Below are 18074 nucleotides of genomic sequence, written 5' to 3'. Positions count from 1 at the left end.
ATTGGCTCCCCTTCAAAACCTCACCTTCAAAACCATACTCTGATTGGCCACTTCCCATAGCAAATCGGTGAGCTTAGAATCCCTCAGATTTGCATATCCGGCACCTCATGATTGATCCACAAAAGCAACCAATCATAACCCACTTTTACAATCCTTCATTCAACCAACATGTACATATATAAAACCACCATCCCTGGCCCACAATAAACAGACAACCCTGAAGAGTTGTAACACTGTGTTGTCCCTGTCTTGTAACATTGCCCTGGAAATATTAGATAATAATAAAGAAAGTGAAATAAAAATATTTTAAAATAATTATTTTTATTTAACTTTATTTTTTTTTTATTTGACCAAAGAGGGACAGAGCAAGAGAGAGAGGGAAAGTGAGAAAGCAAGCAGCTGGGTTTGAGACTCAAACCATGATCAGCCATATAGGAGTCCAGCACCCCTAACCATCATGCCTTCTCTTCCACTTTCCTCTCAGGATTTTGGGCATGCACACACACACACACCTGGTGTGTTTTTCAAGCCACTGGGAGCAGGACTTGAACCACAGTTGGTCATGTGGAAATTCAGTACCTTAACCACCATACCACCTGCAGGTCTCATCTCTTTTCACATATTTTGCATAACGAGTTTCAAGAACAGCCCATCTCACCACACAGAATGGCCCAAGGCATTGAGGGGAGGGGAAGTCATTAAAGAGCAAAGAAGGAAGAAGTTTAAACAAACAACCTCCAGGGCGACCACAGCTCTGCTCTGCCCAGGAGGATTCCCATTTGAGCACATCTTAGTCCCTACCCCAGACACTCCTCTGCCTATGGCAACCTGGCGCAGTTGGCTGACAATCCTGTCATGCACCTTTGAAATACCCAGGGGAGGGAGATGCTGGCAGGTGGCGTGCGGTTAATGTGCAGGGCTCCCACATGGCTGACTGAGGTTCGAGTCTCGAACCTGGTGGCTTGCTTTCTCACTTTCCTTTTCTCTCTCTTGCTCTCTAGTAAAATTTTAAAAATAAATAATAACAAACAAAATAAATAAATATTCAAAAGAAAGAAATACCCAGAGGGACAAACTGGCCCAGACCCAAGTGTCCAGAGAGTCCCTGGCGACTCTGTCACCCTCTGCCTGCCTGGAGCCCGCGGCTCTGTGTCCTGAGCTGGCTATTTCTGCTCTTAGGGACAGGGACAGCAACATCGCCTTAACATCCTCCCCCCCGCCCAGTGCCCTCGGCCTTCCTGGGCCCAGGAGTGCCAGGACAGGCTGGGTGCCAGTGCCACAGGAGCCCCAGGCCAGCCTGCTGCCCGGGGCGGGGGGGGCTCCTGGTGCAGAGAGTTGCACCACACGCGATACCACTCCCCGCTGCGGCTTCATGGATTCCCAGTCCAGCTGCGTGGTCGTAACGGGTGAGACTGTTTTCCTGCTTTTCCGTTTGCTGCTGCGCACAGCCTGCCCTGGAATGCGGGCCTGATCCGGCCCTAAACAGTTCCCCCAGGGGAAGACAGTGGTAGCTGCTGGTGTTAAAGACCCCAGGTGGACGCCACTTTCTGCTCTGCCCTGTTAAAACAGCCGGGGACAGAGAATTTCCTGCTGCTGCTGTTTGTGCGTTTCGAATAATCCTTCAAGGGCACAGGCGAGGTGCCCACTTGTGACTGGGCTCGGTCCTGGCCCTTCAGCTCCTCAAGGAGGAAGCCTCCGCTGGCACCTGCTGTCCCTGAGTCTGGGACCCGTGGGCACATGTGACATCCATAGGGTGCAGTCTGGAGCAAAGAAGGGGGAGCTGCAGGCCCTGGCAAGGCTCCCATGTCCCTCTGCAAAGACCACGCCCCAAAAGAGCAACGTCCCCACCCCCAGACAGGAGGCCATGCCTGGAACTCTGAAGCACACCCAGAGAACCACTGGCTGGAGACGCTGAACCCCAAAAGGTCACTTGGACTGAAAGGTACTTGCTCATTCCTGGGGAGCATAGGCACCTTCCAAGTCACCCCCAGTAACACGTGCCTCACGGTGTCACTGTTGGTCCTGTGACACATTTTTTTGGCACATTTTAAGATACATTTGGCTTTTTATTGCTTTTTGTTAGACATATTTGACATATAAATACATATTTTTGGTTAGACCAATTTGGCGTATTTTAAGGGATATTTTTTAAATATTTCTTTTTTTAAAGAATTATTTTTATTTAACTTTATTTTGTTTATTTTAATTTGACCAGAGAGGGACAGAGTGAGACAGAGAGAGAGAAAGTGAGAAAGCAAGCCGCCAGGACCAGGACTCAAACCGTGGTTGGTCATGTGGGAGTCTGGTGCCCTTATCCACCATGCCACCTGCCAGCTCCTCAAGTTTATTTTTAATTGTGTTGGATGAAGGAAACAAAGAGAGATGAGGATTCCCACATGCACGGAAAATTGGAAGTTACCTAGCTTTTAAAAAATTTTATTTATTGGGGGCCAGCAGGTGGTATGGGCCAGCATGAGTATATGTGCTCTATGGCAATTCAATAATAATAACAAGGGACCAGCAGTTAGCGTAATGGCTATGTCGCTGGACTCCCACGTAGTCGATCGCAGTTCGCGTCCCGGACCCGGTGGCTTAAACTCACACTGGGCGCGTGTGCGTGCGTGCCCAAGATCCCGAGAGGAGAATGGAGGAGAAGGGATTGCGGCGTGGCCATGCCCCCTGGGGGGGCATTTCTCACTTTCTCTCTCTCTGTCTGTCTCTGTCTTTCTGGCGAGTTCATGCACCCTATAGCAAAAATCTCTCAAAAAAAATAACAAATTTTTAAAGAATTACTTTATTGAATTTTATTTTATTTATTCATTTATCTTTATTTGACCAGAGGGACAGCGTGAGAGAGAGAGAGAGAAGGAAAGTGAGAAAGCAAGCCGCTGGGTCCAGGACTTGAACCCTGTTCAGCCATGACCGGGAGTACAATGTCTTACCCATCACACCACCTCCTGGCCCCAGAAGTTACCTATATTAGTATTTTCAGACTATCATTCAAACGCCCATCGACTTTCTGAGAAAAAGAAAGTGCTTGGAAAATTTTTCATCTCCCTGGCTCTCACGTATATTCTTTCGGGAGTAGCGATGGAGTGGTTCAAATTACTCTTGCAGGGACCAGCAGTTAGCGTAATGGCTATGTCGCTGGACTCTCATGTAGTCAACCACAGTTCGAGTCCCAGACCCAGTGGCTTAAACTCACTTTGGGCGCAAGTGTGTGCGTGCCCAAGATCCCGAGAGGAGAATGGGGGAGAAGGGATTGCGGCATAGCCATCCCCCCTGGGGGGTGATTTCTCGCTTTCTGTCTCTCTTTCTCTCTCTGTCTCTGTCGTGTTTCACTCTGGCCGAGGTGACTTCCAGGCAGTGAGCGGGTAACCGAGGGCTCTGACACCCTGTCTCTCGATTGAGTGTTCTCCCTGGCACCAACACAGACAATGAGAGAAATCAAGAAAGGCTATATCCCTCCAAAAGCTGTGTCTCAATTCCAAGAGATGTCTCCAGCTACTTTTTTTTTTTTTTTGATAGAGATATTTTTGCTATGGGGGCATGCACTTGCTGGCGCGAGACAGGAAGTGAGAAATCATCCTCCAGGGAGGAGGGTTACGCCGCAATCCCTTCTCCTCCATGCTCCTCTCAGGATCGTGGGCATGCACATACAAGCACTCGGTATGAGTTTTAAGCCACCGAGTTCGGGACTCGAACTGCATTCGACATGGGAGTCCAGCAACGTAACCATTACGCCACTGGCTGGTCCCTGGTCAATGCATTTTAATCAGACACTTGCACACACACATCCCCCAGTTCTCCTCGCTTGGCAGTGAGTCCAAACACATTTTCCTTTGGGGCTCCACAAGGCCTCTCTTGGGGAGATTCAGGATGTCCCTGGATCACCATGGCTGTGGGAGTCCCCTAGGGCTCCTGATGGCCTGCAGACAGCAAGACACCCCCTCAGGGGAACGGCCTGGTGCTCAGAGATGGAGCAAGAGAGATCTCCTCCCAAGGCCTGGCTTGAGAAACCCTGGTGTGTTTGGTTTCAGGTTTTGGGCCCTTCCGGCAGCACCTGGTGAATTCCAGCTGGGAAGCAGTGAAGGTAAGCCCTGCAGGCCTCGAGCTGCTGAGAACCCTCCAGCGTGCAATGCCGTGTGGGCTGTTGGTAACCAGATCACAGGGGAGGGACAAAAACCAAACACAGCCCCAGGAGGCAGCCTATCTCTGCTCCCTGCGTGTGACGCATCTGCCTCCCACCTCTGCCTCGCCTCCGGGAAAGCAGGCTGGCAGCCCTCCTGGGAAGGGGGGCAGCGCCCTAAGGCAGAGTTTGCTGCCTCGGGAGCTGGGGCTCGGGGTGGAGCTTGGGGAAGTCTTTTCCCCCAGCAGGACCTCAGTTTCCTCCTTCATGAAATTCACAGTGCTGATGTCGCAGGGCTGTTCGGAGGGTACAGAGAAGAAAGTAGATAAAGGAACTTGGGACTCATCGCTTCTTAAAAATATACATATATGGGGGCCGGCAGGTGGCATGGTGGTTGAGGAGCTGGACTCCCACGTGGCCGACCACGGTTCAAGTCATGGATCTGGCAGCTTGCCTTTTCATTTTCCCTCTCTGTCTCTCTCTCTCTCTGTATTCCTCTGATCCAATGAAAAAATAATAATGATGATAAATAAAATAAATAATTCTTTAAAAATATATATGCATTAGGGTGCATGGGTGCACGTGAGAGAGACAGAGAGAAAGCACCGTCTGCAATGTCTTATCACGCCACAATCCCCATGTCACACTCACCCCCAGCTCTCCAGCTCCTCAGGATCTGGGGCACCCAGGCACTGACACCGGGTATGTCTGCAGACCAAGTGGGGACCCCAACCCACCGTCAGCCAAGTGGCTTCCAGCACTGCAGTCCCGGATACCAGACTGAAGCTCCATACAGGGCTGATACCATATCGTCATCAACTACTGTGTCACTGATTCCTTGACTCAAAGAGCCATTTTTTGTTTTGTTTTGTTTTGTTTTTAATTTTGGCATCCTGAAATCCAACACTGTCAGCTGTGTCTTGCACTTTCTTTCTTTCTTTCTTTTTTTTTTTGGAGAGTTTTTTGTTGTTTGGTTTGTTTGTTTGTTTGTTTTTACTATAGGGCGCGTGCACTTGCCAGAAAGACAGAGAGAGACGAGACAAAGAGACAGAGGGCAAGAAATCACCCCCCAGGGGGGATGGCCACACCGCAATCCCTTCTCCTCCATTCTCCTCTCGGGATCTTGGGCACACACGTGCCCGGCATGAGTTTAAGCCACCGGGTCTGTGACTCAAACTGCGGTTGGGTACATGGGAGTCCAATGACATAGCCATCACGCCAACTGCTGGTCCCTTATTAGTAGTTTTTTGAGAGAGATTTTTGCAATAGGGCACGTGTGCTTGCCAGAGAGACAGAGAGACACAGAGACAGGAAGCAACATTAATTCCGGGGGGATGGCCACGCCACAATCCCTTCTCTTCCATTTTCCCCTGGGGACCCTGGGCACGCACGCACACACACCCAGCGTGAGTTTAAACTGCTGGGTCCAGGACTTGAAACGCAGTGAACTACATGGGAGTTCAGCGACGTAACCATTATACCATCTGCCGACCCCTGTGTTTATTATTTTTTTAAAGAAGCATTTGTTCTTTTTTGATTTATTTAATTTCATTTATTATTATTAATTTGCTAGAGAACATGCATGCTAACCAGAGAGAAAGAAAGTGAGAAAGCAAGTCACCAGGTCCAGGACTTGAACTGCAGTAGGTCATGTGGGAGTCCAGCACCTCAACCACCATGCCACCTGCTGGCCCCATAATTTTATTTATTATTACTTTTTAAAAATTTGCCGTAAGGCACACATGCTCACCAGACAGAGAGAGAGAGAGAGAGAAAGAGTGAGAGAAAGAGATTTAGAGAGACAGAAGGTGAGAAAGCAAGCTGCCAGGTCCAGGACTCGAGCAGTGGTCAGCCATGTGGGAGTCCAGCACCTCAACTCCCATACCATCTGCTGGCCCCTAGTAAATTTTTAAAAATTATATAAAATAAAAAAGAAAAGAATATATAACCTGCAATAGATAGGCTAAGACAGAGAAAAGTACACAAACAGGGTGACCCAGAAATCACACAGGTTACCCAGGGCGGCAGAATGTTGCAGCTGGTCAAGGACCTCAAGTATGACTCTTAGTTCTTTTTCATTCTGGACAGAGCTTCTGGGAATCAAATAAGAAAGTGAAGACTCCTGGGCATGCCTCTTGCCCTCTCCACCCCACAGGTACTCATGTTCAAAGCATGCTATGAATCTTGGAAAACATCAGTATTGGGCTGGCAGGTGGCATGTTGGACTCCCACATGGCTGACCACGGTTCGAGTCCTGGACCTGGTGGCTTGCTTTCTCACGTTCTCTCTCTTTCCCCCTCTCTGGTCAAATTTAAATAAATAAATTAAATTAAATTAATTTTTTTTTTTAAAAAGAAAACCACCAGTATTATTCTGGGGGTGCCACACCTGGGATCCCAGTGCCTGATTCTCCTGGGCCTGCAGGGCCGTGAGCCATCTGAGGTGACATGAATCAGGTTCCTGGCTGCAACGCTGACATCTCCAATCACAGGTGATTACCCACACCCAGGACCAGTCTCAGGAGGGTGCACCTCTCTGGGGTGCTCCTGACTCACCCAGCTTCGAGTCCCGCCCACAGTGGATGGCCATGCCCCCATCTCTTCTCTGTTTTTCCTTTTGAGATTTTCGGCACACATGTGCACACACCTGGAGTGTCTTTCTTTCTCTTTCCTTCTCTTTCTTTCCTCCTTCCTTCCTTCCTTTCTTCCTTCTTTCTCTTTTTTTCAAGAGTTTTTTGCTATAGGGTGCGTGCGCTCACCAGAGAGACAGAAAGCAGGAAATCACCCCCCACCCGAGAGGGGTTGGCCACAGACAATCCCTTCACTTCCATTCAACTCTTGGGATCTTGGGTACTCATGCACATGTGCCCGGTTTGAGTTTGTTTTTTTTTTTTTTTTTTAAAGTAACTACTTTACTTAATTTTATTTATTTATTTTCATTTGATAGAGAAAGAAAGAATGAAGAGAGAAAGCAAGCTGCCAGGTCTGGAACTCAAACCTCAGTCCACCCATGTGGGAGTCCATAACCCCGCCCCCTGCCGGTCCCATGCCTGGTGGGAGTTTTTAGTGTTTGTTTGGTTTTGTTTTTTATTAGATTTTTTAGAGCTTCTTTTTAATTTAATTTTATTATTATTATTTTTTTAAATTTGACCAGAGAGGGAGGAACAGAGACAAAGAGAAAGAGAAAGTGAGAAACAAGCTGCCAAGTCTGGGACTCAAACTGTGGCCGGCCATGTGGGAGTCCAGTGCCTTTAGCCACCAGGTCCGGGACTCAAACTGCAGTTGACTATGTGGGAGTCCAATGACATATTTTCATTTATTTTTACAGAAGTATTTATTGCATTTTATTTATTATTATTATTTTAATTTTGCTCTAGGGCATGTGCCCTCACCAGAGAGAGAGAGAAAGTGAAAGAGAAAGCCACCAGGTCCGGGACTCAAACCACAACTGGCCATGTAGGAGTCTAGTGCCTTAATTACCATGCCACCTGCTGGCACCATGGCTTTAGACTCTTGTCTGGCATGCCTGTCTCCAGCTGCTTCTCTGGTCAGCCCCCTGTCCACAGAACTTACCTGCATCCTCTCTGCAAACATGGCTGGCTAGCTGCGCCTCCGGAGGGTGCCCGCCTTGGCAGGGCAGCTGTGTGGGGCGTCCGTCTCACTGAGCGGGAACCAGAGCGCTCCTGTTGGCCCCTGGCCACTGTGAGAATGCCCCGAGGGCAATTTTAGGCCCAGAGAAGACCCCCTGGGGATGGCCCCAAAAGTTGGGGACTGCTTCGGCCACCATCGACTGTTCCTTTCTGCAGGAGCTCTCCCAGCTGGGCCTGGGGAACGACGTGGAGGTGGAACTGCGGACCCTTCAGTTGCCTGTGGATTACAGGGAGGCTGAGAAGAGGGTTACCAGAATCTGGAAAGATCTACGACCTCACGTAAATGACTCTGCGGTTGCAGCAGGGAGGGAGGCTGATGAAGGGTGACACCAGAGCCTGGGAACCCCCAGAGTCTGAGAACCCCCACGCCCTGGTTCTAAGCTTGATGGCTGAAGTGCACCCCACCGCCAGGTGTCACTAGTAACGCGAGGTCTCAGCCGATTTTGTAAGGATCTGGGTCTGTTCGTAAACAGAGGGGCCAGTAGGTGGCATGGTGGTTAAGGCGTTGGACTCCCATATGGCCAACTATGGTTCAAGTCCTGGACCTGGAGGCTTGCTTTGTCACTTTCCCTCTCTCTCATCTCTCTCTCTCTCTCTAATTAAATTTAAAATAATAATAATAATAAATAAAATTAAATAGTTTTTTAAAAAGTGTAAGCAGAAATAGAAAGTTGGACTTAAAAGAAAATAACAAGAAAGCAAAACAGAAATGGAAGCATTGTTGCTAACCAAGACTGACAGCCGGGTTCCACCCAGCGAGGGGCCTTCATTAGGTCCCACATATGAGGTGGGACACGAACCTAGGACCTCCGAGTCCAGTAGAGTAAGTGAGAGGGTGTCCTCCATGCCCCAGGGAGGACCCATCTTCACAGCAGTCATCTTATTTCTTTTTTAAATTTTGCTATACATAATCAAATTAAAAGTATTTACATACTACATTCTATAATTCCAGTTATTATATTCCATATTGATGTAATTAATATAAGATAGCATATTAATATTGTGTTAGTATAACTAATATTATGTCATATATAATGAATATAAATATAACATACGATAAAGTAGTATTATATATGAATTACTTCCTTAAAATGTAGTAAAAAAGATGTCAGAGTCCACCAAAATGCTAAGCTTCTCCTGTGGTACCCTTAGCTACCAGCAATATCCCCTTGCCAGACAAAGAGAATACACTACCTTGTAAAAATAGTTTGACATAAAAAAAAAAAATAGTTATTTATTATTATTATTATTATTTAATTTGATGTAGCTCACAGAGAGAGAAACTGCCAGGTCCGGGACTCGAACAATGGTCAGCCACATGGGATCCACCACCTTATCCACCATACCATCTGCTAGCCCAAATAGTTTGGAATATAAAGTGTTCAATATAAACGAAACATGGCTTTTTATTCAGCTAAAAGAACCCAGCTAAATTTCCTTCCAGCTACACCCACCAGGGCTCCCAGGCAAGGGATCCAGGGGTCCCACGGCAGATGTGGGGTTGGGAAGTTTCACGCTCCAGAACCGTGGTCTCCCACGCGGCCCTTCCGCACCTCGGGGGGTCCAGAGCCCTCGGCGCCCAGGGATCTCCGTTTGCGGTGTTCACACAGCTCGTGGTGCACGTGGGTGTAGACGCCTCCGCCAAGGTCATCTTTCTGGAACAGTGCGGCAAGAACCGAGGCTACGCGGACGCCGACATCCGGGGTTTCCGGCCAGAGGGCGGTGTGTGCATCCCTGGTGGCCCGGAAGTGATCGAGTCCAGGGTCAGCATGAAGGCAATCTGCAAGCGTGTTGGAGTGCAAGAGGTCGAAGTGGCTTTTTCCCGCGACGCCGGCAGGTATGCTCCGTGGGACTGGGGCACTGAGCAGGCAGGTAGGAAAGGATGCCTCAGGGTCCCTTCGTGTCCCCAAAGGCCATGGCATACCCCAGCGCCCCACGGGGTCACAGGGTGCCACCTCAGGGTCGCCCCTCTTTGCTGTCCTGCAGACTCATGCTCTCGCTCTTACCCTGACCTTAGTCTGTGTGTGAGACCTCCCTCCCAGGCCTGAGGCCTCTGGTGTATTGATGTAAAAGATGCAGAGAGGGAGGTGGAAGCAGCAGTTGGCGTAATGGCTATGTCGCTGGACTCCCATGTAGTTGGCCGCGGTTCGAGTCCCAGACCCGGCGGCTCAAACTCATGCCGGGCACGCGTGCGTGCCTAAGATCCAAAGAGGCGCGTGGTGGGGAACGGAGGAGAAGGGATTGCGCGGTGCCAGCCCCCCTGAGGGGTGATTTCTCTCTCTCTGTCTGTCTGGCAGGTGCACGCATCCTATAGCAAAAACCTCTTAAAAAATTTTTTTTTGGGGGAAAACCAAAGTTTTGGGTTTACTATGCTAATGTAGCCACAGATAAAGATGAATTTACTTTTGTTTCTCTAAACTCTGACCCCAAACTCCCACAGGCAGCTATGCCTCTTCCCAAAGAATGAATAAATAAATGAACACATGATTCAATGAAGACAGAAATTTAAAGGGAGTCACTGGGGGAAACGTGCTTTGGACTAGGTTGAAAACCCAGTCCCTTTCTGTCTTGCCAACTTGTCCTTCATGAGATCATGAGACCAAGAGACCAAGAGCCAGTCCCTCGGGGCCAGCCGGTGGCACAGTGGTTAAGGCTCTGGACTTCCACATGGCCGACCGCGGTTCAAGTCCCAGCCCTAGCAGCTTGGGAATCACACTGGTCACACATGCATGCCCAAAATCCCAGGAGGAGAATGGAGGAGAAGGGACTGCAGGGTGGCCATCCCCCCTGGGGGGTGATTTCTCATTTTCTCCCTCTCTGTCTCTCTCTGGCAAACACACATGCCTTATGGCAAAAACCTTAGAATAAAAAATGCAAAATAGAGCCAGGTGGTTCCTGGCTCATTCCGAGTGTCATGTCCTTTCTGGAACAGTGGCCTCTCCCGAGGTGGCATTGTCTCTGCCAAGATGGCCACTTGTGCGTTGGTTGCGGCTGGCCCGTGAGATGACGTGGTGTTCCGTGTGGTTGCAGATACGTTTGCGATTACACCTATTACCTGTCTCTACGTCGTGGACACGGCTGTGCAGCCCTCATCCATGTCCCTCCGCTGTCGCAAGGGCTCCCGGCCAGCCTGTTGGGAAAAGCCTTGCAAGTCATCATCCGGGAAATGCTGGAAGAGACCAGGCAAGCCCAGGTTCAAAGCCTGGTTCACAGAAAACTCAACCCCAGCGATTCTGCCGAAGGGAACCAATGCGTGGAAAAAAATTAGAAAAAAGTAAACGTTTCAACCCCGTGTGTAGAATTCAACTGCCCTTTGAAAGGCATTTTTTTAAGTGGCTGGTAGGGGCCAGCAGGTGGCGTAATGATTAAAGCGCTGGACTCCAACATGGTCAACTGCAGTTCAAGTCCCCTGGCTTGAAATTCACGCTAGGCACGTGTGAGTGCGTGCCCAAAATCCCAAGACGGAAATGGAGGAGAAGAGATTGCGGTGTGGTCATCCCCCAAGGGGAAGGGGGGGGTGATCTCTCACTTTCTCTCGCTCTGTCTCTCTGGTGAGCACATGCTCCCTATAGCAAAAATCTCTCTTAAAAAAGGCTTGTGAAACAGTTTACATACAGGAAAAAATTTTGAATTAGCCCCCCCATGAAAATCACAAAAGGAGGACCACTGGTTGGCGTAATGGCTGTGTCGCTGGACTCCCAAGTAGTTGACCGCAGTTCAAGTCCCGGACCTGGTGCGTGCGTGCCCAAGATCCCAAGAGGAGAATGGAGGAGAAGGGATTGAGGCGTGGCCATCCCCCCAGGGGATGATTTCTCGCTTTCTGTCTGTCTGGCTCTCCAGTGAAAGCATGTGTCCGATAGCAAAAATGTCCCTAAGCAAAACAATAGTGGGGCTCATTTCTCTCCATCGTCAGCATTATCACTAACTTTTTGCTATTTTTTAGGTTTTTGCCATGGGGCAGGTGCACTTGCTGAAGACAGAGTTGAGACGGTGAGAGGGAAAGTGAGAAATCACCCCATGCTCCTTTTCCAGTCTGCTCTTGAGATTTTGGGCATACACATACATGTGCCCAGTGTTTTTATTTTTTTAAATTTATTATTATGTTTTATTTTACATTATCACTAACTTTTTGCTATTTTTTAGGTTTTTGCCATGGGGCAGGTGCACTTGCTGAAGACAGAGTTGAGACGGTGAGAGGGAAAGTGAGAAATCACCCCATGCTCCTTTTCCAGTCTGCTCTTGAGATTTTGGGCATACACATACATGTGCCCAGTGTTTTTATTTTTTTAAATTTATTATTATGTTTTATTTTACTTTATTATTATTATTGGAGAGGTTTTTGCTATAGGGCACACGTGCTCACCAGAAAGAGAAAGACAGAAAGCGAGAAATCACCCCCCAGGGGGGATGGTCACGCTGCAATCCCTTCTCCTCCATTCTCCTCTCGGGATCTTGGGCATGCACGCACACGCGAACGATGTGAGTTTAAGCCACCATGTCTGGGACTTGAACCGCAGTCAACTACATGGGAGTCCCGTGACATAGCCATTACACCAACGGCTGGTTCCACTTTTTGATTATTTTATTTAGCTTTATATTTATTTCAGTTTGACCAGAGAGCAACAGAGTGAGAAAAAGTGAGTCACCAGATCTGGGATTCAAACTGTGGTCAGCCACATGGGAGTCCAGCGCCCTTAACTACCATGCCACCTGTGGTCCCTAGCTTTTCTTTTTCTACCATACCCATTTCCCTTGACAAACGTTAACGGTGTGTCTAGATTGTAGAGTCCTGAGGGACAGAACAAGTTCAGTCATCGTCATCTGGAAAGTGACTAATCTTTGGGAACACTTCAGGCCAGCCGCATCCTACGTGGTCTACCTGGTTCTCACGGGCGCCCCCTGTGGTAGGTCTTGTTAGCTGTTAAGCACCAACAAGGAAGGACATAGAGATATGAAGAATTTAAGTGGGGGCCAGTAGCTGGCATGGTGGTTGGGGCACTGGACTCCCACATGGGCAACCTCAGTTCTAGTCCCAGACCTGGCAGTTTGCTGCCCTATAACAAATTTTAAAATAATAACAAATTGAGGGCCGGCAGGTGGCATGGTGGTTGAGGCACTTAATTCCCACATGGCTGACCATGGTTTAGTCCTTGAACCTGGTGGCTTACTTCCTCACTTTCCCTCTCTCTCTCTCTCCCTGTCTCTCTCTGAATCAAATGAAAAAATAACGATGATGATAGTAAGTAAATTTATTCTTAAAAAAAAAAAAAAGCAAACAAATAATACTTGGGATGGTGTAATGGTTACGTAGCTAGACTCCCATGCAGTGATCCTTAGGTTTGAGTCTCAGACCTGGCGACTTAAAACTCACACCAGGCGCATTTGCGTGTGTGCCCAAAATCCTGAGAGGAGAATGTAAGAGAAGGGATTGTGGCATGGTCATCCCCCCCAGCAGGTGATTTCTCACTTTCCGTCTCTCTGGTGAGCGCCAGCACCCTAGTGCAAAAATCTCTCAAAAATAAATAAATAAATAAATAATTTTTAGAAAAAGAAATAAAACTTAGGTCTTTTGTCCCAGGGTCACCCTGATTGAATCTCCACGCCCTGACTTTTGTGGAAGGGACAGGAAGGAAGTATACAGGGGATCAGCACAGTGGCGTGGTGGTTGAGGTGCTGAACTCCCACAAAGTCAACCACGGTTCAAATCCCGGACCTGGTGGCTTGCTTTCTCACTCTCCCTTTCTCTCTGTCTGTCTCTCTCTGGTCAAAAACGGAAGAATAATGATAATAAATAAAAATGAAAAAGAATACATTAAAAAAAGTAGTATACAAGTCAGACAGACAGGAAGGACCAATTTCTGTATTTGATGCCTTCTAATTTTCATCCAGCCGACTGATTTCATGGAGTGGGAAACAGAAGAACCTCCCCATCCTCCCCAGCAATGTGCAGGCTGAGAAGTCTCAGCCGTCAGCAACAAGGCACCACCTTCATGCAGGACCCTTCAGAGTGACATGTGTCAACACTCATGCCACCTGGAGCTTTGTGTCCCTGCCACTGCAAGTGTGGAGACGCGTCCAGAAAGACAAAAGGGAATCGGAGACCGAAAAAAAATGCATACAGAAGTCTTTTATTTAACTTAAACCATGTAGTACTTTAACTACTAGAAAAAAAGCAGAGTAAGAGAAACTAAAGTTGTCTTAGCATCAGCCGTTCAAAATAGACAAAGTTTCTTTTCCCCCCCCCATAATGTAAAGAATCAAGAGTATACTGCAGTAACAGGAATAAATTCTTACAACAGAATATACAAAACCATTTTGAAATTTTTTTTCATCTACTGATTTTTTTTTATATAAACAGGATTTTTTTTTTTTAGGAATAATTTATACACAGAAAGTCATTTTATGTAACAAATTGGCCATGTTATTACCTTTTCTTTTTTTTGACATTTTTTAAGCTTTTTTAAAAAAACTGTTTTAAACAAGAAAACTCAGAAAATGCATTATTTGTGAGGCACCCTTTCCATCGTGCCTTCCAGGTGTTTTTTTTTTTTTTTTTTTTTTTTTTAATTTTTATTCCAGAGGTAGACAGACTCTGGTAAAGCTCTACCTAACCTCACTGGCTTAGAAAGCAGACAGGTGTTTTCACCAGGCATCTATCCACCTGTAGGTGTGTCTGTGTAATGCCAAATATCCCAATGAAAAACTGAAAACAAATAAGCAAAAAAAAACCCCCAAAAAAAACAAAAAAAGAAAAACAAACAAACAAACAAAAAAACCTAACCCAAATCATTTCCGGGCCTTTCTCCTATGTAGTGCAAAAAATTCCCGATGTTGTCAATGAAGGAGGATTTTATGGAGCTGTGTAGACATGGTCCATAATCCCCTGGGCACTGGAGGAAAGAGACATGCTGAAACAAGTTGTGAGTGTGTATGTGCCTTTAATTTTTTTTGGCTATATTTTTCCCATAGGTGTGTGCACTCACCAGAGAGACAGAGAGACAAAAAGTGGAAAAAAATACCTTCCCGGGGTGGTGGCCATGCCACAATCCCTTCTCCTCTATTCCCTTGGGACTTTGGGCATGCACGCACACGTGCCCAGCGTGAATTTCAATCCGCCAGGTCTAAGAGTTAACCGTGGTCGGCCACGTGGGAATCCAGCACCTCAACGATGACGCCACCTGCTGGTCCCTGTGCTGTTGTTTTGATGAAAAAGAACTAGTGCCAGATTGGAAAAACGTTCTCTTCGATGTTCTGCCTTCAATCAAAATAAGTGGGGTCTCTCCCTTGTTATAACAGAACATGAATCGTGGTAAGAAATGTGTGTACGAATGACCTATGAGCCCCTAAATGATCGGTCTTTGTGTGACAAATCTGATTGCTGTGATAACTGAAAACCATTAGCTCTGCAGTACAATCTGGCCCATTTTTATAGCATTGCCTAACCAGGGCAACCACCACTCCAACCAAATGAGTTATTGAATGGTGCCATGCAGTCTTGGGCCAAAACACTTCTGTTTTCATTGCCAATGAGGTTCTTTCATCTGTTAAAATAGCTGCTACACTCCAAAGGGAAATGACCAGAAAAAGAAAAAAAAAAAAAAAATGGTCCCCTTCCCAACCAGAGGGTTGTGCCAAGACCAAGATACCGAAGATACAGAATTGCGTTTTAAATCAACATTCCTTTGTTATAAAATGGGGTACAAAGCATAAGGGGAAAGAACAGAATGGGTCAAGGAAATCTTTTTTTTTTTTTTCCTTTTCTTTCCTTTTTTTTTTTTTTCTTTTTTTTGGCATATTGTAAACCTAGCTAATAAACAGGTGTTCTAAAAAAAAAATGGATCACAAACACACATTTGCACACACAGAGGAAAAAAGTGTCTTTAAATTATTTTCGGCAATTATAAACTACAAACATTTTATAAAATTATTCTATGTTCTTACAAAAATGCAATGAAACATTTAATTAGTTCTTGTAAACCAGATCTTCGTCAACTGACTACCCGTAATCTACTGGACTTAAAAGCCCTATTGAAATCACTAATGAGTAACTAATTAAAACAATGTTTACCAGAAAGATGCGGACTCACAAATGTGGACATACGTATGAATGATCATTATATTCTTGCAAAAAAGAAAAATAAAACCAAAAAAAAAAAAAAAAAAAAACAAAGAAAAACCAAAAAAACCCAAAAACAACAACAAAGAATAAAACAAAACCCTAAAGTCATGCCCCAGAACTGAGTTCAATGTAGTTCACGTTTCCTGAACAATCTTGACTTCGCTTCGCGCTAAGTTTCCAGAGTAGGATGTTAGGATTAGTTATTGAAACCAAATGCCCATGAAAGACTGCTGAGACTCGATGTGGTCTGACACCTTCAGAAACCAAGTTCAAAACACCGCCCACACTTTTTCCAAACCCTGGACCCTTCTGCTCGTGGGTCTTCGGTTCAGGTTATGATTCCTGTTCCAGTAGATTCCCCACTGCCCGATCATTCTACCACCAAGGAGCATTCATTTCTCTAAACGACTGACGATAGTCATTTAGGTTGGAGGCCAAAAATGCAACCACATTCTCTCCTGAAGTTCTCTTTCGTACCACCAACTACTTCAGACCAGAGTTAAGAAAGTTTGACTCTCATCGCTGGTTCTTAAGGAGTGGGTCTGTGGTCCGTGTCTCCAAATGCTGCTCCGCCCAGGAAATGAAAAGACAGCTGACAAACACACAAGTTAACATGAAGGAAAGAACAAACCCCAAACCATTACATGTCATTACTGAGACTGCTGGAATGGGGCCGAGGGCGTTCATGGGAGTGTTACTGTCAACTGGAGGGCGTTGCAGTTTGGAAAGGAGTTGCCTTCAACACTGTCTGGCCAACTTGGGAGGACCTGACAGTGACAGCCAAGGGCCTTGGGCAAGCATCCTAGTCTTTTCACCCAACTGAGCTCAGTGTGATTTAGCCACCCAGCCACCCACAGTGCGTACAGCCCACCTGCCAAGGGGTGGGCCGCTGAGAAAAACAACTTAAGTGGAACCAACTGGCCTAGAATTGGACATCATATTTGGCTCATCCATCTGTTACCCCAACCAGAGCACACCGTTACATGCCAAGCAGTTTGCCGTTTGATAGTCCCACAATAACCATTCTTCTAAGTCACGAAGCCACTTTTCCTACCGTTGAAATGTTTCAAGTCCCAAGAACCAAGCTGCAAGGAGAGGCTGGTGTTGGCCATTAACGCCGTCTTCGATCTTGCAAGGAGGAAGCTCATTGCAACAGTGTGTCCCATGTTTATGACATCCTGTAACAGAGACCTGGCGTAGTGGAGTGTCCTGGGTGTCACACAGCTTCAGTTCCACGACGTCTCCAGAACACACCAGCTGCGGCTGCCTCCGGGGAGGGCTGTGGGTGAGGATGTCTTAATGCCCACATCGACTCGATGTGCCTCAGTGGTTTGCGTTACATCAAACAGTGTGAGCTGCTGTTGAGAGGAGGTTGCATGGAGAATGCCACAACTCAGTTTGATAAGATAATATGGAACATACAAGAGAGAAAAAATCAAGAAGAGGTGGAGAAATCAGTATAAAATTAGGCTAGAACTGTGGATAGACGATGCGTTGGGATGGTCAAGGTGGGTGGGTTGGTCCAGTAAAATGACTGCACCATCACACAAGCAGAATTTTCTTTTTATTGAAGTGTTTCTGAAGCATTTGTTTGGATGGGCACTACACTGTGAGCGTTTCTTTCTACGGAAAAGGAAAACCACCTACATAAAACAAGAACAGAATGAGACCAACAACTCGGACAGTTTAAACGAAAAGCCCTAAAACCAGCTGAATGATCTGTAGAAATCCAGTTGTGGAAAACCGGTAGGGTTTGTGCAAAAGAGAGGAGAGGCCGCTATTCTGAGGGGTCACCTACAGCGTGGAAGGAAACCCTGATCTAACAAAACTTCTCGGTGACCTTGAGATTCCCGGGGCCTTCGGAGGGAAGGGTAGTGTTACTGTAGGAAAGCTTGACTTGCACTTGGGGAAAAACCACCCACCCCGCTTTCCAGCTCGAGTGGTCAGTGTCTGTCAGAGCAGCCGCTGGGAGCGGGGAGCACGCTGGCCACCCCAGGGAGCAGCAGGACGACGGGACAGACAGACACAGCCTGGGTGGGAGGCGCCACCCCATGGGCCGGGTGCCAATCACTGGCCTTCTCAGTCTGAAGGTTTGGCATACCTTTGTTGACCCCTAGGGGAGGACGGGGGTGAGGGTGACCTTGAGGGAACCTCAGGAGAGGGAGAAGGGACTTGGC

At 47.1% G+C, this 18074-nt stretch overlaps 1 protein-coding gene across 1 annotated transcript; it reads left to right on the top strand.

Moving 5' to 3' along the window:
* The first annotated feature begins 1803 nt into the window (after positions 1-1803).
* On the top strand, positions 1804-11064 carry PGPEP1L (pyroglutamyl-peptidase I like). The gene is given in 6 exon segments (XM_006161375.1): positions 1804-1942; positions 4041-4093; positions 7935-8057; positions 9389-9615; positions 10809-10959; positions 10961-11064. Coding segments are annotated over 6 exon segments (789 nt in total). The 3' UTR covers positions 11057-11064.
* The last annotated feature ends 7010 nt before the right edge of the window (positions 11065-18074 follow it).

The sequence above is a fragment of the Tupaia chinensis genome, unplaced genomic scaffold, assembly GCF_000334495.1.
Source record: "Tupaia chinensis unplaced genomic scaffold, TupChi_1.0 Scaffold138490_1, whole genome shotgun sequence".
In the NCBI taxonomy this organism is placed as follows: domain Eukaryota; kingdom Metazoa; phylum Chordata; class Mammalia; order Scandentia; family Tupaiidae; genus Tupaia; species Tupaia belangeri.
The sequence above is the reverse complement of the archived record's forward strand: the minus strand, read 5'-3'. Positions and strand labels throughout refer to the sequence as shown.